The sequence below is a fragment of the Haliotis rubra genome, unplaced genomic scaffold, assembly GCF_003918875.1.
Source record: "Haliotis rubra isolate DU_JTF1 unplaced genomic scaffold, ASM391887v1 Scf289, whole genome shotgun sequence".
NCBI classification, from domain to species: domain Eukaryota; kingdom Metazoa; phylum Mollusca; class Gastropoda; order Lepetellida; family Haliotidae; genus Haliotis; species Haliotis rubra.
In genome coordinates, this window is record NW_025766956.1 from 1,143,924 (window position 1) to 1,167,354 (window position 23,431).

A 23,431-nucleotide genomic window follows, 5' to 3' on the forward strand; every position below is an offset into this window, starting at 1 on the left:
TCAACATAATACTCATACAAACATTTCGTGAGGCTTAATTCACTTTGTGTGACCTGGACTCACAATATCATTAAATCATATGTCTGGTGAATTCACATTGAGTTCACATTTGAGGTAACACATTACAGAGCACATTCCAAAACCGTATAGGTTACACTGTACGTAAAGATTTGCTATAACTGGAAAAGGTTTCGTCACTTTTATTAACCTACTACAGGATTTCTGAGTGTGATAATCCTTGAAGGTCCGTGTTAGAATATTGATCTTCAATAACCCATGCTTGTCGTAAGAGGCGACTAACGAGATTGAGTGGTCAGGCTCGCTGACTTGGTTGACACATGTCATCTGTTCCCAATTGCGCAGATCGATGCTCATGCTGTTGATCACTGGATTGTCTGGTCCAGACTCGATTATTTACAGACCGCCGCCATATAGCTGGAATATTGCTGAGTGCGGCGTAAAACTAAACTCACTCACTCACTCTGAATGTAATAAATAATAACAACACATCATTACATTTAATACTAAGTATTCAGTAAATCACCCAGTCGAAATGTTAGTCAATAATACACTACTTACCACCTCCAACTATGTCTTTGCTTACACCGACAACAGAGCCTGCAAACCCTCTGTTGTAGAGACGGACCTAGTCACAGAGAAACTATATTTAGAATGAGTTTGATTTCAGAGTCTTTGTGACGATAACAATAATATGACGTGAAGGACAACCAGGTAATAGCATACACTCGCTTGACTTACAGTAAGATCAGATCATCTTACATTTCAGGGGCTATCTTACAACTTACGACCTGGTATTGTCTTTATGGCAATATTGGAAATTGTGATGGTGCACCCGGCTCACTCGTTGTCCGGGTTCGTCGTCATTTACAGTTGCCTAGATTGAAACTTCCATATGAACATATTAATCGCATTCATAATAAGTATAGTGATATGCCTCGTGTCTCAACTCACCTCGAAAAGATACTTGAATTCTGTAGTTACGTCCACCTTCACATTCCACATGCAGTCGTGACTATTGGTGAAGTTCTCATTCTTGCTTATAGGATTGTATGTCGACTGTTGCTGGTGAACAAACATAACGACAGGTGGAAGCAGATTTATATTGAGCGCGTGTGGACAGTAATGACACTCGAACAAGCTTACACTAGCAGATATGATAAATCTTACGTATATAGCATCCCTGACGAATTAATGAAGACGTTTTAACGTGCCCCAGTGGCGTGAATCAAAACGCATGTGATCGGCCTTGGGCAGTGACTGTCGCAGATAGGATTATGCACAGTGAGATAAAGCACCTGATCAATTTGACTGACTGCAAAGTAAGTATTTGTTACCCTCTTACTAATACGGCTAGATCAGATGAAAAATGAGCGCGTCAGTGAGTTTAGTTTTATTCTTCTCTTGTTTGTTCACACAATTCTATAGTGTCTGAAGTCAATTCCTCAGGTGACACTTGGCTTGACATCATCTTGAACGTAGTATTGAGCCTATTGACACCACCTTTGACAATACCCCAAGGTCATTTCAATCGGATTCAAGTCACAATGATATGGTAATATTTCCTGATATACCTGTCTACCATATAAACAGGGGCAGATTGTTTTTCTTTGATGATGACACAGACATGAGGCTAACAATGTCATCATGACCCTTTTCTGGTTGTTTGAAGCTGGAGTGAGTGAGTTTAGTTTTACGCCGCTTTAGCAATATTGCAGCAATATCACGGTGGCGGACATTCTCATCCCACAGGGGATACTTGTCATACCTTCCAACGAACCTCTGTTCTAATATGGCCATATTTCCCGGTTCTCGTAACATCCCCTAGCGGCAAAATATCGCAACCCGAATTATCTCCCTTTTTTCTATCCAATCAGAACATGTGTTACATCGACTTAGATCCAACTTGACTAATGCAAGCAAAATGGGGACACAAATATCCCTATTCTCTTGTGTTGATGTGACACACAAGACATTCAATGGCAAACTTGCCCGTTGTCAACGAGGACGATGGAGACGATGGAGTTCTGTCTACGCATCGCGTAGGGGAAGAGGTTTTAGTTTTCCCGAAGCATACGGAAATTACCGAGGCCTTGCGAATGATCACTTTTTTTTATACAACGTCGCTGATTGCACAACTAAATCTGAATGCAACCAATCACGAATCCTGAACACTCGCGCCATGAAAGGGCCGTATTAGAACAGAGGTTCGTCGGAAGATATGACAAGTAACCTCTGTGGGAAGAGAATGGGTGGCGGACACCAGAAACTGGCTTGACGCGTTGAACACACAGATGTAAAATAATTCGATATTGGATTTTACTTGACTAACATGTGATTATTTTGATAAACATATCACTTGACGTGTAACTACCTCCGCCCCAGGAACACTTCTAATAAATAATGATGAAAAAAATAATAAATAAATAAGCAAAAATAAAGAAATAATCAAACAAACAACAAATAAATAAAATATTTTGGGAGCATAACACATTTCATAATGCAATGTTCACAGAATAACAATGTGTTTACAGATTAAAAACAACAACCCCAAAACCCCAAAGTTGGTTAGGAGGGTGTCATATCAATATTTGAGGGGAAGTTTATATTTTTTTAAAATATGACGCTGAATAATTCCATTTTTCCTTCATATTGCACTGAAACTATTCATCTATCGTATTGAGAAATAATGCAGAGTGCAGCCATACAAAGAAAGATTGCTCAAATAATTCAACATACGTTTGTGAAATAAATCAGATTGGCGTTAACAATCACTCCATTTCTATCATCCTTCTGTTTGGGACACTTCCACGACACTTGTACCTGGTGAAACACACCAGTGATGTCCTCGACTTTCAATTCCAACACACCAGTCGGCTCTGGGAATATAAGTACAGATTCAAGACAATTGAAGAAATTAAATAGAACCAACTGAGGAAGTAACAAGTGAAACAATGAAACATTTCAAAAGCTGACCCCCTGGATGAGTAACACCCAAAATAGTCCAACCACATCCACTTGAAACCCATGCTCGAAACATTAAACATGGAGAATCATGTCAGCAACATTTGGAAAGGGTTTTTATATCAGCTACGGAACATAAGACAGATTAGTAGGTATGTGGACATACTATCAGTGCCCATCCATGCATTTGTGACGGTATGTTGGGACATCTGAATCAGTATACTGTACAGAAAACAGCAACGGACTGTTACAGAATGTTAGAATCAGGGACACAGCTGCCAGACTCATAACGCACAGACATGTGTACGTGCATATTACACCGGTCTTGGTGTTGAAGCTTCTCGTGTTTATTCAAAATTCCGTTGATGTACTCTGGGAACTAGTCAAACAAAACACACACACACACACACACACACACACACACACACACACACACACACACACACACACACACACACACACACACACACACACACACACACACACACACAAAACAACAACAACAAACAAAACACAACAACAACAAACAAACAAAACAGACAAAACAACAATAACAAAAACACACACACAAAAAAAACCAAAACACACACACACACATCATTATACATTATCAATTAAATTAGGTCATGTTAATCAGTGGAATATTAATGATTTTAAGTTTAGTACCTGATTCCATTGTCCTCTCAGGGCTGCTGCTGATAATGGCCGAAGCACCAATGCTTGTTTCAGCTGCGATATCAAACTTGTAAAACCAATAGCTGGAGAGATTGCTAATGGTGTACGTCTTGATTCCCCATCCTGAAACCACCAAACTCGTCCGACAGACAAATAGGTAAATATAAGAAGTCAATGTCATAAAAATAACAAGCTATCCCATGAACGAGATTCTATGGGCCGTCAAAAGAAAAATAGCTGTAAACATTATAGGAGGCCTGGTGGTCACAGACTGAATAAGCATGCTTTGTCCTACCAGGATAACCTGTCACTTCCACCACCCATACCATTTATGTGTTTGTTGCCTAACGCCGCAGGCAATATCAGTTTCATTACCACCCTATTTTAACCTTAAGCTATGGATAGAGTGAGTGAGTGAGTATGGTTTTACGCCGCTTTTAGCGATATTCCAGCAATACCACGGAGGGGGACATCAGCAATGGGCTTCACACATTGTACCCATGTAGGGAATCGAACCCGGGTCTTCGGCGTGACGACCGAACGCTTTAACCACTAGGCTATCCCACCGCCCCAAACTATGTATAGAAGTCACTTTCATAAAATACCGTTAGTAACAGAAGAGAGCTAACTCTTATCAGCTTCAGGAGGAAAGGTATATTTTATGAAGTCGTCAAGCTCTTTCAACATAATAAGATTGTTAGGATTTTGCCACTGTGTTCAAGTGAATTGATATACTAATTTTCCAACACAGTTAAACATATTCATTTCACTTCATACAGCAGTAGTATTGACACACAAATAAAGCTCCCATGTAGGTTTCTGTTTAGATAATAAAACATTGCAAGTGATAGAATGCCTCGAAGTCAATGTATATTGGTGGCGTCGTGTATAGCCTCAGCTGCGGGGTTACTGCACAATCAAACATGCCTCAAAATGTTAAGCGAGTCATACATGTGCTTAGAAAAGTTTATATTCACACCAGATGAATTCAAGTAGAGTATGCACATTGAGGCTATTTGTTTTATATATGATCCTTAGTTCAGCATGGTACATGTATAGTCGACTTCTGTATAGTGATAGTTATCCGTCACATTACCATACAGGTCGGTATCTTACAACCTCTTATCACGTTCCTACAGAGAGTAGACCCTCTATGATGCCCCTACTAAAGGAATCATGTAATGGGAATGTGAATCATTAATATATGATATCTATAAAAAAGCATGACGTTTCCCCCTCAGCTTAAGTACCGTACAGTATGGTTGTGCAGCATATTACATTGTCATCACCACTTCAGGTTTATAAGTTCCATTGTAGTAAAATAAGCAGCATTTATCAAATACAAATAAAAAACAAAACAAAAACAAAACAAAACACACGACAAACACACCTGAAATTGCTATGAACTTCAGAGTGTCGTAACCCTCGCTGTCTTCCCGTTTTTCATACACAGTTAGGTTGTACTGAGTGACACCAGGTCGGGGTTGTGGAGGATCCCATGCCAGAGTTATCTCGCTTGAAGACCTGCTCTGTGCCTTGAAGTTCGTAGGGTCACCTGCGCCTGAAATACAGTTGTTATTTATGCAGAAATACTGAAGTATTTATATAAATCGGCAAGTTAACAATTTGTTAAAAACCTTCACGAAACCGTGGTCCGTTCCATTTTCTTACATTCAGGCATTTGGGTCATATTTCTAACGTGAATAACATTCGGGTGCTTCATTTTTAGGAACCGTTCACAATTTATACCTGGGGTTGGGGTTGGGGTTGGGGTTGGGGTTGGGGTTGGGGGTCGGGATGAGGGTGGGTTGATGATCATTTTAAGGGGTCTTCACTCATTTTGTTCTGGGGGAGGGGGTCGCGGGGTCATACATTTTGGACACATCTACAAGGGAGGAGCTCCGCAATTTGGTACATGACATGCATGAGGGGTCACGTACTTTGTACATACATATTAGGGGAAGGGGCCATTCGCTTTTTATAATTCGTCGCAGTGCTATCAAAATCTTGTGTCTGACTTTTATGAAGTTTTTATATAATCGAAAAATACTCTTTCATTTTTTTACGGACAGACTTAACACGATGAGTTTTTAACCATAACTTTGCATCATTATTTGCAGGGAAACCAAATATGTTTGGCATCTTAATTCCAAAGGGTTAGGCCTGGATAAAAAATACGAGGTTTTGCATCAAGTCTGTTATTAAAACGAATATTTTGTAAAACAGGTAATGCCACTTAAATGTATTCAAGTTAACAAATAAACAGGAAGAAGAGACAGTCTGATGTATGTCTCTATTGCATTATCAAATACAACGTTTAAACAACAAAAGATCATTATATGGCCCAAGGCCCATTTGCATGATATGTTTTAGCGGTGTAAGAAATACTAAATGGACCACTTATTCCTGACTGCTGTACCGTAATTAATTGTAGTGGGTCCTATTCATTAAAGATGTCTCACACAACGGGGCCCTGTACCTGTACTGACCATACAGTCAAACGCCTTAGAATGAGCAAATATTGCAACAAAACCTTTGTAACTTAAATATGAAGAATGGAAAGAATTGTAACAGATGTTCGTTATCAACTCTGATTACTTCTGTCTTAGCAAACTATTTGGCAAAACCCCTGTACTTGTATGCAGTCTGATAACTGACAGAACAAATAGGAATGAACCGTTAGGACATATGGTCTAGTGACCATATTACATCAGTTATATGCCTCTCATATTGGCCTCTGACAAACTCCTTACAATGAATAAAACACCCATGAATTGCCTTTGTAACCTAACTATTTGTAACATAAAACAGGTTCCCTCTTCCCAGTGCTACATTCTGAATTATGAACATATTGCAATATCAGCTGAAAAACATACAGTTTGACACTACTTCAACCAAACTGTCTGTTATACGAAATGAGTCTCTTACAGTTTTGCGATTTGCGTGAGAATGTTATTTCTCAAGAGTAGGCAGAGCAGCATTATAGGACAGATGCTACTCGGACGGCATAAGAAATTTGAGTTCCTGAAGATGATTGTACTTTGGTTCCTTGATGTTCAGTGGTTGTTAAAAAAGTTTGCGATTGTTTTTTCCTGCTTCCCTGCCTGTGGTCTACGATGTAGTTCTTGCCAGTCATCAGTGTGATTCGGCATGAAGAAAATCACACCTTGGCTTCAGTATTTGATGCCAGTGACTTATGCATGTCCACCTTTGTTACTGGGTCTGATAGAAGTATACATGAAACAAGGAGAGGAGTCTTTGACGAAGTTATAAATAAGAAACTTGACTACATATGGCTTGTTATCACTGACATTTTTAATAACATTAACGTAATCAGCTGGGGTATAGGTAGACCTGTGCCGCATAGGTCGCTGGGTGACATTGTGACTGAGTCGCACTCCATGTGAGTGTGATCTCCAATGTACTTCTGGATGATAGTCACTTGCTTGACTTAAAATCTAAACTCACCCGCTCACTAGTCACCTGCTTCTCAGATGCTAGGCTCAGCAATGCATTGGCCAGAGTTGCATTTCTGTTTTGATATAAATAATAATGATGAGGGTACTTTAAGTACAAACAGCACAACATTATTATCCCGGATAAGCCAAGCTGCCAGTTAGGCGCTAGACGGTTATAGTGGTATGACTTTATCCCAACGGGTACCCATTTTCTGCTGGGTGAACAGAGGCAATTTAGAACAAACTCACTTGCCTCACGTGACACCACTTGTATCACATATGCTTCTTTGTGGGGCAGGACTGAAGTCCTAGAAACTCTCAGGAGTCAAGATGCCAAACACGGTGACCATTCCAAGGACTCTCCGAGCTCAACTTTGCTTAACTTCAACTGATTTCTGACCTAAGCTCTATGCACAGGACCACGCGCCACCACGTATATATGCATAGTCGTCACTGAATTGTGTGACTGTGTCACCTGGAGAATCTATTCTTTTGATGTAATCTGGGATGTAGGAGGAAAACACAGGAACAACTAGCTTCCCGTGACCTTCATGCCAGACGTGTTACATGACATTTGAAGCAAGATCAAAGATGTTAAAGTTGTGACAGGACAACTTGGTTTTATACCACAATGCACTGTCATTCAGTAATGGAGCAATCAACACAGATTGTAGATACACAGTGAGAACTTCACCTTTGGTTGCTTTCTGTTTGTCAAAATCCTTTTCAGTTCTGGCTTCTTCCTTGTGTTTCACATGACTTGAAAAAAGTCATCAAATACAATGCCTGCTCAATGGCAGTTTCGGTATTAGATACAACACAAGTATCAAGGATCATATGTTATAACCTAGAGGTGACGTGAAAAAACATACATGGTCAGTTATCCAGATTTCAGTTATGTCAAAAATCGTTGTTTTATGTGTGTTTCACAGCATTTAATGAATTACATAAAATAGGTGGTATTTCGAGCACCCTACCACTGTAGTAGTGTGGATAAGCATCGAAACACATCTTCACAAAATGGTAGCGCTGAAACTTACGAGGTTTTTCATGCCAATTTGGGGGGACCAATAAGATAGGTGCTTTTGAAAAATAGTTGTACGAGCCCCATATCTTGGAATTCTATTAGAGGATTGTTATGAGAATTTGACAGAAAATGCATTGTTACTAGATGAACGTATTTTTCATCTAAAATAAACTTTGGCAAAATGCCGACTTACGAGGTTTTGACAGGACTGCGACGAATATGCTTCTCCATAAAAATCATCATCACTTCCAAATTCGTTGGAGATTATTGTTCATTATTGTTGTTTATTATTTCTACGGAATATTAAACACATCACTGCACCAACAACCCATCTAACAATGTCAAAAGGTCGTTTGCATGGGTCAAACGCCACAGAAATACTGAGGAAAACTACAATATTCACATTTCTTACAAATAATTCACAAACATAACACTTGATGTCATATATTTTGACTAAACTAGTCAGGGTCTTGGTGTAGCCTACAGCGTGAATAGACATGTACTGCCGAGGTCGTTAGTTGTGTGTTTTGCCTTGTCTCAGGAATTATTATGAATCCTCGCTGTACTTTCTGACAAATACATGTGTATTAAAACAAAGAATCGTAAACCAGAGAGGCGTTTAAAGTAATTGTCCCTTTGTACAATGCAAATGGTAAAACCTGTTATGAAATACAAAACATACGTAAAAAGTGAGTTTCGATAATAACTTTATTAGTTATTACTGTAGAAAGTTAAAAAGCATATTATTCTTTGCTCAATGGATGAAATTAATTCATAACTACACAAAAAGGTTTTGTAGTACACATGTCTGAAATCAAATGCTTCACTAGAATATACCGAAATATGTCATCTATAGGAACGTTGATAAGTACATGTTTACTTTAAGAAACATTATAAAATAGCGCTGGTTACTAGGCTTTAGGAAAATTATATAGCGATTTAACTAATGGGTATATGTTATTACACTATTTGTCTCACCTTCCCCGGGTGTGTGTATATGTATTCGGCCGGTTGTTCCTGGCCCCTCTTCATTGACAGCTACTACGTCTATGGTGTAGGGAGTATCTGGATTCAATCCTGTTATTTTGTGCTGTATGACATGGGCAGCGTTTTCAATGGCAGTCTGGGTTATTGCAACAGTCATGGTTGGGACACATTCGGTCTCCATCTCTGTCTGTGAAAACGACAATACGAACATAGCTGATATATCAGAAATTTACTGAGTCCAGATGTGTTGTCAACGTTTAGAATTCGTTGCGTGTATTTCCCACTTGATAGTTATTTGAGGGTATGAAACAACACACCGTGACGCTAAGAAAATGATGGACTCTGCTATGGGCAACATATTCTCCCGGAGACCAGACAAAACGAAGTCTTAGAACTATTTCAAAGTAATTTTGCAACGTTTACCACATTTCTGCTACATTCAGTGCAGTTGATGATGACCCGCTTCACACAGACTGAGGGACCACCCGTCCTCACGTCGACAATGTATTCAAAGATCTGCCCGTTCGGGTTGACTGGTCTGCTCCATTCCACAGCAACAGAGCGGGACGTGTTGTCAAACGACTTCAGATTGGTAACTCTTCCGGCAGCTGAAGACACAATAACTTGTGAACACTAGAGATCTTGTAGTATTCCAAACCTATAAGGCAGACTATTTTTTGACGGGAATTCAGTTTCAAATTCTAAATTTTTTTTTGGCGTCTATAAACGCGGCTGATGCTGTTTAAAGATTTGTATAAAGAAAACAATATCTCATATGAGATGCAGAAGAATACCTCTGTATTATTAAATGTGTATTCTGAAATAGGAGTTCCTTTTTTATGTAACCTGCATGAAATTGCTAAAGAATTGAAATACATACACGTGCTAAACGTTTAAACAGACTGACATAGGTGGACAATGGCATAATGATTGATAAATGTGGTCTGAATGGTAAGATGTGCTAACACAAATCATCATAATATATCATAATGTTATGAACACAAACTATTCATGTGAGTCATAGTTATATAACTTAAGCATCTGCACTTCAGTTTAATAGTGTATTGAATATTCAGTTCAAAATTTTACAGTATTTAAAGACGAAATGTTACAATACAAAATGTGGAGGGTTTTACTTTACTCACGAGTTGACAGTACTCGTATCACAGTGGTATAGGGTAAACTCTGGAGGTTCCCACTCTGTGTTAGTATGTACAGGTTGTACGATACAGCTGGGACAACACCAGTGAAGATGACAGAGATGGGACCCTGCCCAGTGTTGGGAGGTTCATGCCGTTGGTTGTATGTATCTCCATCCCGTCCTCTGAGTGTCACAATGTACCTGTCTGCATCCCCTGTAGCCTTGGCGAACACAATGGTGATGTCTGGAGCTGTCCTGTTGGTTCTGCGCATGTCCAGGCCAACGTTAGAAGCCGGCTCTGCAATGATGGCAATATTCTAGAGACGACATTTATCTTATCAAAAGCTTAAGCGTAAAAAACAGATGAAATATATCATGTCCCAATCTTGATATAACAATACAAATATTTGCAGATCCAAGGTGAGTAAAATAGGTACATGCTTTCCCCGCATATTTCCATATATGGTCATAGATTTAGAAACGTCTTACCATAACCCCCTTGAGCATTTAGTCGCCACCTAATGTTTAACACCCGTCCACTCACTACAGGCCTATGTTCACCGTTCAGCTCATAAATGGAGAATACTACACAAGGTCTCAGGTTTCGTATAATTCGTGTGTAATGAGACAGAGTGTATTATTGTATTTATTACCCACGTCTTACCTGCATAAAATTGACAAACAAGAGTATTTTTGTTATTTCTATGCTTTCAAACCGAAACCGGTTTCATAACAAGGTTGCGGAAAAGAATTGTCATCCAATCAAATCGTTAGTGACGTCATCGGTTATCCGAATCTCGGGTCAAGTCGTTACGGCACAGGTCAACTCGATGCGACACTCGTGTGACGTACGAGATTTCAACACGATTTTGTAACGCCGTGATTCTGATGAAACGGTCTGGTGCGCCAGTTGTCTCCCTTGATATCGACGGGTTATCAACATTATTTGTCTTACGATATCGTGAGTGTAATCTGCTAATTACTGAGAGCTTAATGTTGACAGCTTGTGCCACGATACTCTGTCTTGTACCAACTTCCAAAGTTCCACTTTCAAAACAAAACGTTTAACTCAGCTTGTGTCAATATCAGAGCAACTTTCACACTGCTTATTTTCTTTGAAGTGCACAGCAACACACTTACACGTTTCAATGCAAACTTTCAAATTACACCGACCACGTTCACATCATGAAATCAGCGTATCTGCACGAAATTGCACGTCTGCACGTTGTGCATGGAATAATAATGTTTTAAATTCATGTGCAATCATACAACTTGGTTCCCAAATTATGCCCCCCCCCCCCAAAAAAAAAAGAAAAATAAATAAAAAATAAAAAATTAAAAAATAATAAAAATAAGAGAGTTACTTTTGAAACGGTGACAGAGGAAATTTTTATTTATGTGTTGAAAGGGAAGGAGTTGGGATTGCGAGATGGAATTCAAAGATTCAAAGAGAAACGAAACTTGCAGCCCACAAGACTAGAATGACATTGAGAAAGGATATGCTATGAACATTCACTCTTCCTGGCCGTAATGATAGTTGAAAGAATAATAACCCTGGCTTCAAAATGACAAAGTTCATAACATAGCGTTGCACAATTTCGGATATTTTAACAGAGCGGCACAGACTGTAGATTGTGAGAATCTAACTGTTTAAACCTTTAATGTTATGTTTAAAAGGCTGTCCAAGGATATTCTACTGATTATGCTTGTTACTAATCCCCTTAGTGTTGATTAAGGGCATATTTTTATAAAGGTTAATATGCAAACCTTATTATAATATTTTTCACATTAAGGGTTGTAACACATCACGTTGGGCAATTCGGTCAGGGCACTTTGATTCGCGTTACAACATTAGGAATCTGAGCTCATAGGAACCGGAGTTCGAATTCCAGATTTTTCATTCTTGGTTTGTCTGCACACGTGCCAATGGCATTCGACAAAGTAACTGAGCCATACTTTACTGCAGGTATTCTGTCATATTAGTCTGACTAAACTCTAATGTAACTGGAATAGTGTATGAAAACATAATTATTAAACGCGCCTTACTCACTCATTGATTGAACATATAAGTTACAGTTAAAGCATATTTTCTCTAGAATAATTCATATCAATTATCATGAATAACTGTTTTGCAGCAACAACGTGTTCAGTAATTATCCCAACAGACAAACGCACTTGCAGCACATAAACATGATGGAATCAAAAGTTTTACTGGGTAATCCGATTACAGGACAAGACTTAGGGATTGTTTCTCCAACTGAAAAGTTGTATTTGAGAGATATATTATAGCACAAAACCTGTAGCTCACCTTTATCATTGTGAAACAGATTTAAGGTAAGATAAGAGCACATAACAAGTAGAGACATCCTCACTGATGGTATTTCTCACAAATGACAAGCATACGTTGACTGCGACTAAGAACAAGAGGATTGTGTTTTGAGATCCCTGCTAGTCGTGGTGACATCTTCAGTTTGTGGTTTGCTACATATCCGTTATGTCAATAACCTACCTACCTACCTACTACCCCATACCCCCCCCCCCCCCACACACACACACATGCATGCATGCATGATGCATACATACATACATACATACATACATACATACATACATACATACATACATACATACATACATACATACATACATACATACATACATACATACATACATACATACATACATTTGTATAGCGCCGATATCCATATCCATATCCCTCGATCACTGGATGTCAATCTCAACTTTAGGTGAAACACGCTGGTTCAGATACATTCAATTATTTAATGTCATCATTGTCAACCAACTTCAATTGAACAGAAGGACTTCTAAGTGCCCTGTACATACTTGTTCGCTTTGACGCTGCAGATACAGCATCAGTCATCTCATCTCGTCCTGGCAGGTAGGTAATCTTTGTCTTCACGTTCACAGTGTATACTCTCCCCGGTGTCAGACCTGTGATGGGCGTGGTCCTGCTGTCTCTGCCGACACTGAGTGGAGTAATGTCCCCTGGTGTAACCGTGACCTCGTACCCGGTAACGACGCCGTTAGAAGGGGCTGTCCATGTTGCTGTCATGGTGGTTGTGCTTTGTACGATGGCCGTCACAGTGGTAGGACGAAGTTGGTTGGCTGAATTGACATGAATAGAAACGGAACCCATCAATGTTTCATGAATTTCATCTTGAAGGATTTCACCACTTAGATTCAACAGGACCGACTGTTTGACAAGCATCAGTAAGATTCATTTTACCCATTTCATACAGGTATAAAGTTTCTAACAGACACAATCGAACAAAATGTTTTGCTGTCACATTTAACAACAAAGATCCACATACGGGTATATCTGACAACATGTAATTTACAAAACAAACTTCGTCATTACACAATTCGATATGTGTGAGAATTATGATTTATTCAATCAGCCTGAGGAAGTTAGATGTTTGGTGCAACATTGTCTGGAGTCGTGTCGGGGTGCTCGTATCATTTATTTGCAGATGTTTCTGTAAAGAGATCAGTTGAATAGGGCTGGTGTATGCATGTTAATGTTCAAGGACGTCCACATAATTGCAATTGATAAGTACAGAGTTACATTGCTCCATCTTCGACTTAGAGAGAGACTTCCGATCACGTGCACTGATATGAAGTCACCGAAAATAATTTGGACCGCGCGATTTCGGGTCCACATATTCATGCTTTCGATCCTCAAACTATTGCAAAACAGATAGAAACAGCTCTGTTCCTGAGAGTGTCTGAAAAGTGTATCAGCTCCATTTCGTAATGGAGATACACAATTTATGTCAAGATATTAAATTAACAGATTTCTACCATTTCAGACTATACAAATAAAAGATATACACAGCACATTCAAGCTATTTCATATGAAGATGTGCCGACACTGATTTTATATGGCCGAGACTAACGAGATATCGATATTGTACTGAAGACACGTGACGAACGAATTACGTGTCTCACCGTCTGTTTATTAACCACATGCGTGATAATGGTTTTCAGGAGGAACCAATCAAATTCAAATGATTTTTAAATGAAGTATACGTTGTGACGTTGTGTTTGAAGAACAAACATGAACAATAATTACCTATCCACAGGTCAACATGAATCATCGGTGGACAATACATTTATCTTACTATGCATACCTAACTGCAGTTTGCTGTTGCGACGTATGCATGCCTAATGTCATCCGAATCGATCAAAATACCACTGAGCGGAATTAGAAACGAGCCAGTCACAATCCGAAGTTCACGTGTAAGGTAAGAAGGCAGCCATATTAACCACTTACTGCTGACACAGATTGTGTTTCGATAATATCCCGGATCACAGCGACATCTACCACTGTAACAGTTGGTATTGGCATCGTAACACAAACCAGGTTGTGAGCAGGGTTCATTGTAGCCTGTCCCTGAAATCAGTCAATAGGCTGTTAGTCTGCAATCATGACCCATAATACACGTTCGTGATAACATGAAGGATAAACTAATGCGAGCATGAGAATTTGTTAAAGATGTGATATTGCTAAATGTGTCAGTCTTATATAATGCAAGCTAATAGTTTGTGAATATACACAAGTTGATGTCCGTACATTTCCACATCCCCGAGTTTGACTATGGTGGCCTACGCTCAAATTTTCCTGAACATAAGGAATCACCATTGTATGACAATGATGCTTTCAGAAACACGCTGATGGTGTAGTTGGAATAGTTCTCTGGACTAGATATTTCTAAAGATTATAACAAATTTCAATAGTTTTTGTCGCTAAAGGTTTATGTAATGTTTTCACTTGCACGTTAGGCAATTCAGATAATATTCGATTTTATACCTACTACGTCAATAACTAAAGCGACATATACACTTTCATAACTAGAAAACAATATCCGCCACATTTACGATGTCAACGAAATCCTATGTGAGTGAGTTTAGTTTTACGCCGCATTCGAGTCTGGACCAGACAATCACGTGATCAACAGGAAGCGCATCGATCTGCGCAATTGGGAACCGATGACATGTGTCAACCAAGCCAGCGAGCCTGACCACCCGACAAGCATGGGTTACTGAAGATCAATATTCTAACCTGGACCTTCATTGGTGACTAAATCTTGAGCATGTGGTTGTGAATCACAGTCAGTGAGTAATGATACCTGGTGTTCGTAAAACATGAACATTTCCTGCCCCTGACCTACCCGTGGCGTCGTCACAAACACTAGCAAAGGCAAGTGAAGTGTAAACCTAACAAAAAAGGTAACATGTGGTGCAAGTAAAAACTGAAACTGCAAGAGGAATATTTGGTCACGCATGCATAAATTGTAAATATCCTCCCCCACCAAACGTTTAAAGCATCACTGAAACGTTCACTGTTTAACCGTGGTCAAACTACACCTGAACAAGTATGGCGTGACAACAACACCAAACTACTACGGACCATTGGGACAAACAGTGCTTTGCTACCTGCACGGACCCTAGCTGGATTTACATGAAGCATACATCCTCAGTCAACCCTATATAGACGACATAATGCTTAAACCTAATGAGACTCCGTTATTTTTACACATGACACTGCATGGTGGCAAAATGATAATGGGAATCGTGATTTGGATGTTCGTTTTGAAAATATGTATAGTTGTAAATAGGACGTGGCCTAGATATGGCCGTGTGTCACAAACATATTACACCACATACTAATATTAATATCACAGTTTTGTAAAGACCATAATGAACAAGGGATACTGCGACAGGACATTACCAACACCGAGGACAGTCAAAACTACACACATACACACACACGCGCGCGCGCGCGCACGCAAGCACGCACACACACACACACACACACAATTGAGAAATCAAAGTGTTACAGCTAACAGAATTTGAAACTACATAATAAGACTCACAGCTTAATAACATTCACATGTACCACAATAAAAGTGACAAATTTTGTATTGAATGGATTTTCGTCAGTAGGCATGTAGGAACGATGCGTTTCTAGCTAAAGACTGTTCAAATAAGATTTGAATGCCTAGTTTACAACTTAATAGTCACAAACAAATTTCTGTAAACTATGAAGGTTTTCTATTGAGATTTAACTAAAAATGACTCATCAATGTCAGGTTATGAGTACAAGAAGTGACCTTGCGGGATAAATCTAGAAGCTGGAACTGCTAAAATGCATCAAACGTAGCTACTTGTTGTAAATGTCCTTTGGTCCGAGGTAATCGTCTGACTCCTGCCGTGCTGTGTGATGGTGTGTATAACTGTGACAGTGTATGCTGTTACTGGAGACAGGGACTGGATGTTGTAGCTCTTCCTGGTTGTAGCAGCAGACCCTGGAGACCCTGGAGATCCTGGAGACCACGTTACTGTATAGCTGGATGTGTACCCTCCAGTGACATCGGTACTGGTCCAGCTGATGACAATATTACGTGTTCCTATAGATGGTGCACCTGTGATGACTGGTTTTAGCGGGCTAGCTGAAAGTGCACATATTTTCATTGAAAATTCAAAGCAAACTAACAAAGTCGATAAACCCATCATAGGGGATTAATATTTCAATGTAAAAACAATGAAGGATCTTTTTACAAATGTTAATTATCATTTAATTATTGATTTTTTAAAAGAACTTGATTTGTTTGATGAATATTTGTAAATAGATATATTTTAAAGATTGCTAATTTAGATTAGTAACTTGGATTGTTAGTGTCTGTACCCTAAAAGGGGGTTAAAGTACTGTAAAAGTATTGTCCTCCTGAGAGGGAACGTAAGTCCCAAAACTTTCAAAGTAAAATGTAAATGTACCATATTTTAAACGTAGTATCTTTGTTCTTTTACCTGCCGGCTACATTTTCCTACAATCGCCATCGGCTGAAGGGATGGTGTAAATCCACCTAGGGTCCATGCAGGTAGCAAAAGTAATGTAAGTCCCCATGGTTCCTAGTATGGTGATCTACCTTCAGCTGTTGGCGATCTATAGCCTGTCTTTTATACTGTATTGTCTTCTTTAATTGGAATGTTTTAGCTTTGCTCGCTAGTTTTATATTCATAACTGTGATTCTTTAGTATTTTTACTGTCCATCGTTGACAGGTTGAAAGTATTTTCACTATTTATTTTATAAATTGTTTTCGTCACGATATGGCTGAGATATTGCCGATGTGACGTTACATATTCACTCACTCACTCACTCACTCGTCGATAATCCCTATCGTCAATATACATACATATATTACTGCACATACGTCTGCACGTACACGGTGATTATCCGACTCTTAATCCCTGACCTCCTGATCTCCTTATAGCGTGTGTTGTATTTAAGGTGCTGCTTTCAAAAAGAAGACATGGAATTGAGAACGTACTTCACTTACGAAAGGAGAATATATTTTCGTCTTTACTCAGGAAATATGTGAATACAACATCAAGAGATGGTGACTACCTACTGAGCTGACCCCGATGTTTTAATGATGAATCCAATCACACACTATTCTCTAACCATATCATCCATTTTAATGAAAATAAAATCGACATGATACCCAGTGTTGCCTATCCTCAGAAAACAGGTTACATTTGGTGTAAACGTAGCTTTAAAAGGACCACTGTGAGTGAGTGAGTGAGTGAGTGGTCTCACCAATTGCCAAGGAGGAGAAGAAAACAGGCGGAAAGGGGTTATATTTCCCAAGGAAATGCTGGCAGCAGAAAGAAGAGGTTTGGAGGTGGAACAAGTGAAGATGTTCTATTATAGAGATTCTGACAAAGAGGTTTAAAAACACAATTGTTAGACTCATTAGAATATATGATACCGCAATGTTTCAAAGATGGCGTATCGGCCTCGGTGTAAAGACTACCAATAGGAGAAGTTCGGATAAATCCAAGACAAAATCTGAGACCTTGGTGACGGATAAAATCAAGTAGTTTAAGGCTGCTTTTACAAGCTCAATCACACAAACAGATAGAGCCATAATCAATCGGACCAGTGATCTATATAAGTGTACTCGCCACTTTGAATTGGAAACGACTTTCAACAAATCGAGAGCCTTCAGGCATTTAGCTTTAAATGATAAATGGGAGTCTAATATAACACCCAAAAACTTTGATGTGAGTTCTGGGTCTTTATGCGGCATATATTCTTTGCAGAGGATGTATCTATGGCTCAGCCCGATCATTTTATTACATCCTTGCATCCTGGGTATATATAGTGGAGATTTATCGTAACATATACCCTGGAGATTATCAAGGATGATGTCCCAGTGGCTGGATGTAAATATTGGGATGTCATCATCATAATAGAAGCGACAAAACTCTTTCCAAATTCATATGAAATCTCTGCCAAAAGATTGTACAGATTGTTGATTGTACAATTGTGACTAACTCATGAGCAGATATTTGTTTCAGCTGTATTACAGCTTATGATGTTGTTTGTAAACAAATCGGGTCTGAACCAGACAATCCAGTGATTGTCACCATGCGATACGATGACAGAGCATGTGTTTATGAATCATTATGAAATAGTGATGATACCAGGTGTTCGCGAAACGGTGAGCGTATCCTCCCCCACTGGTGGCACCCGTCATAAACATATGCTAAGTCTAATTTGTTCACCTGAAATAATGTATTATATATAAGTCAAATTGGCAATTGCATCGGACATCAGTTTTGTCACTGATGCGTCAAATTTGGACATTTGTCGACCATAAACCATTTTGAAAGCTTTAGTGACGCAACGAATGCTGTAGCCTTAATCAAACAACTTCTGAGGAAGAGTGGTATGACGCTCTTTGAAATCCTGACAAACAGAGCACGCTCGATTGTACCTCAAAAGTTGTGAAATGTAAATACCAAAGGCTGGACCTGTTGGAAATATTACTAGACATAAAAACAAAGTTGACTATTGGAAAGTTGAAGTCATCCCTTTTGTTATACAGCTATATTTGGAGATTTATTTTAGAAACATAGGTTATACATTCCTCAGGGTTTTCCCTTTATCATTTGCATTGGCACTTCCCCAAAGCGTGTCCGTTAAGATCACCCATGATAATATATGGAAGTGGAATCTGATCTTACAAATTGTGAAGATCTGACTGTCGACTATCAGAAGAAGGAATGTACAAGAGTCAGACAGACAGCAGCAGTTTGAAATTTGAATTAAGAGACACAGGCTTGTGTATGATACCCTTCCGTACTAAATGGAAGCACATACAGGATAAAGGAGGATAACTGACTGACTGAGTATGGTTTTACGCCGCTTTTAGCAATATTCCAGCAACATCACGGCGGGGGACACCAGATATGGGCTTCACACATTGTACCCATTTTGGGATTCGAACCCCGGTCTTCGGCGTGACGAGCCAACGCTTTAACCATTTGGCTACCCCTCCGCCCCTAAAGGAGGATAAAGTGTGTGATAAAACTATACAGTAGTAAATTAAAGGTATCTGTATTTTTACATTTTTGAGTTTTTTACATATATTTTCCCCTGTAATTGTATCTCATTTAAGTCCTCTCTCAGATCTATTCCTCCGTCTGTCCTGTGAGGTCAGGGTAACCTCCATGTCTAGAGGTCCAAATAGGTTCACCAGAGGAACCTCTGAAGGTGAAGGGACGGTAAGTGTCTGTTTCCTATTTTAATTTTGTTCCTTTTTTGTTGACGCTTTGTCAGATGTTTGTGATGGTTAATTTTCAGTCTGAGATCAAGATGAAGACTGAGTGACTCGGGACTTCAGTGGTATCCCTGAAGCTGGAGTAACAAAGGATGTTGCTATAGAGCAAGTGACTGCAGCAGAGTAGGTCATACTTGCAATTGATGGAGTTGAACTTGTGTTACACATGGGCACCGTGGGGTAGCCCTGTGGTTAAAGAGTCTTATCGTCACGCCGAAGACCCGGGTCCGATTCACCACATGGGTACAATGTGTGAAACCCATGGGTCAATTCGAAAACGTATGAGTACCTTTCTTTACCTGTAATATATTTTTGACAATCAGTGCAGTTTTATCACTAAACGTGTTTCTTTTCAGTATGCCGGACAGTGTATGTCAGAAATATATTTGGGGCCAATGACATGGTTAACGTGAAATGCATTTGAGTAAATTGTATTTATTAAATTCATAAAACAATCAATTAGTCTACCGCTATTGATTAAATCGTCATGTGTTATCAAATTGATAGTCTTTTCATATTTGGCCACACTGACTCTGTCAATTCCATTTTCAATTAATTAAAACATTTTCGTAGTTTAATTTGTCATTTATTTTCTAAATACAAATTTTATGCTGCATTTTCAATTCTTTTAATGTAACTATTCCAAATTAAAACTATTTGTTACATATTAATATTTATATTTGTTAGGAACTATTTGATAAATATAATCAATGGAGTCAATTGGCTTTATGCAATGTAGAAAGCATGTGCATAAATACTTTATTTATTAACATAAATAGGGTCGAGGTGCTTCTGTGCTGTAAGTGAAAGATGAAGCAGCACACAGCACTTTCAAGTCACAATTGTCCAACATGTAAGACCAAATACACTCAAATGTACATATATACACTCGCGTTACCTAATTTCGTGGATTACCTTGATTCGTGGATGCTCGTTATTTCCGCGAAATCTCGATACCGAAATCTCGTATGACGTTACATAGCAGTACTTTGGATGTGCACACCTCACACGCTTCGCTGACAAAAAATGTTCAGAATCGCTCCACTACACGTAAGTACAGTCACATTTATGGTCATGCTTACTGTAAATATATCCGAGATCACTAATACAAAATTCAAGTCCATCTAAAATCAAATTACAAAGATACGATAAGCGCCAACATCTTACTGTTTGGCCGTCTGATGTTTACCTATCATGTCAATGGAAATCACGGTACCAAACAGCTGTGATGACAGCTGTCCAAATTTAAAATCTATGGAAATGTTTTGGCCATCTCTTATGCAATTTATTTACTCGTTATAGGGATTGCCGACACCAACACGGCACAATTACAAGAGTTACACCCCAACCGCTCTGACTAATGCCTACCTAGATGTAACAAATAATCACACAGCTGTCCATAAAGCGGCAATTACGTTCTCCATACCGGAACAAACACTCAGAGACCGTGTGAAAGGCAAAATTGATATTGACACTGTCAAGTCAGGTTACGGGTATACGAGGACTGACTGACTGACTGAGTTTCGTTTTACGCCGCTTTTAGCAATATTCCAGCAATATCACGGCGGGGGACACCAGAAATGGGCTTCACTCATTGTACCCAATTGGGGATTCGAACCCGGGTCTTCGGCGTGACGAGCCAACGCTTTAACCACTAGACTACCCCACCGCCCCTGGTATACGAGGAAGGAAGTTATCCCACTGGGTTCCGACTTTGCTTGTCATTTGGGGAAATGGGACCACGCCCATCCCTTGTCCGTCAAGTGGCTGTATGGTTTACTTGGACGATGGCCAGAGATGAAAATCAGAAATGCAAAATCTCTAACCGAGCTCCGTGCCAAGGCTAGTTCTGAGGAATGCGTTACGAAGTATTTCGATGAACTTGGCACCAGTTTTGAAAAGTATGATTTTAAATCAAGACCTGAGGCGATCTATAATGTGGATGAAAAAGGAATAAATCAAGCACATGTCGCACCAAAAATAGTTGGTTCAAGAGACTCTGTGGCGTACGAGATATCATCAGAAAAATCCTCTCTCGTCACACTTTTGGGTCGTGGAAACGCTATAGGAACATTTATCCCACCATTCTTTGTATTCGCTGGCGCTAGAATACACAGCAACTTGCTTGAGGGTTGTCGCCCAGGAAGCAATGGGTCGATGTCCGAATCTGGATGGTCAAATGGTGTAATATTTCAAGACTACTTGGACAGACACTTCTTACTAGACCACTTCTTCTACTGTATGACGGTCACAAGTCACACATATTGCCGTCACTGATCGACTGGGCCAAGGAACATAATATTGTATTATTTGTTCTGCCGGCTCACACTAGTCACATCTTGCAGCCAATGGACGTTGGGTGTTTCGGACCTTTCACTAAGATCTAAAACGCTGAATGCCACAAGTTGTGCCACAAGTCGGGACAGACTGTCAACAGCAATATTGCTTCTGTCGCCTGCAAGGCGTATACAGCTGCGTTGATACCAAGTCATCTTCGTTCAGAAAGTGTGGTATTTACCCATTGTCCCCTGACGTAATTGACAAGTCGGTTTTTCAGCCCGCCGCTTTTATTCATGGGTCACATGATGATGAGAAGAAAACAATGTTGAGGTTGAGGTTGAGATGCCGGCACGTACATGTCAAGCAGACGCTGACCAAACTACTTTCTTTGCTGACCATCATCCCGTTCTACAGAAGAAAAAAACGAAAACCTAGAAAATCAATTTACAAGATCGTCGGCGGTAGAACAATTACGGAACCAGAAGTGGAGAGTGCAGTCAAAGATTGTGTAAAAAAATCTAGCGTCGTGAAATCATCATCAAGCATTAAAGCGCCCAAGAAAGGAACAGAAGTCAAGTAAACCTATTCGAAAGAAATCTGAAGTCATCAGTGACCGTTTACCGGGACCATCGGGTGCTGTTAACCTGCTATACAGCAGTGAAATCGATGAAGACTCACATGTAACAGACGAGGAAAAGTGTTGTGTGTGTGGTCGTTTCCAGCCAGTTGAATTGTCACGATGTACATCTCTGTTCTTTGTCAAGTGGGGACAGTGCATGTTTCATAACTGTGGTCACTGGGTCCACTTACAATTTTCCTGTCCAGTGCGTGTACTTAGGACTCATGACACGTTCTACTGTCCTTGGCATGGTTTACAATGCATTCCATCTGAAGAATAACTTTGACATAAACTTACCTGTACATACTGTACAAAGTTCATTGACAATTTTCATTGGAATCTTGAAATACGAATGATATGGAATTTTAACTATGAACTGTTATTACAACGTCTGCTACAAATCCGGATGAAAGCTTGGTGATCAAAACCCTTTATTCGCAAGAAGTTGGACACTGGGCTTCCATACATTGCTCTCTTATGTAGTCCACGAATCAAGGTGACGTCACGTTTTGTGTGCACTGAAATAGACGATGCTTGCAAATGGCCGCGGAACACAAACAAATCTGCTACAAATCGAAACTCTGGCCATAACAGATTACTTATAACATGTA

The 23,431-nt window shown here is 39.5% G+C and overlaps 1 protein-coding gene across 1 annotated transcript in view; it reads right to left on the reverse strand.

Moving 5' to 3' along the window:
• LOC124281748 overlaps positions 1-23,431 on the reverse strand; it is a 143,649-nt gene that overhangs the window by 96,141 nt on the left and 24,077 nt on the right. The window contains exon 9 of the mRNA XM_046717723.1: positions 16,459-16,743. Coding sequence (XP_046573679.1) covers positions 16,459-16,743 — 285 coding nt within the window. The remainder of the gene's footprint in view (positions 1-16,458; positions 16,744-23,431) is intronic.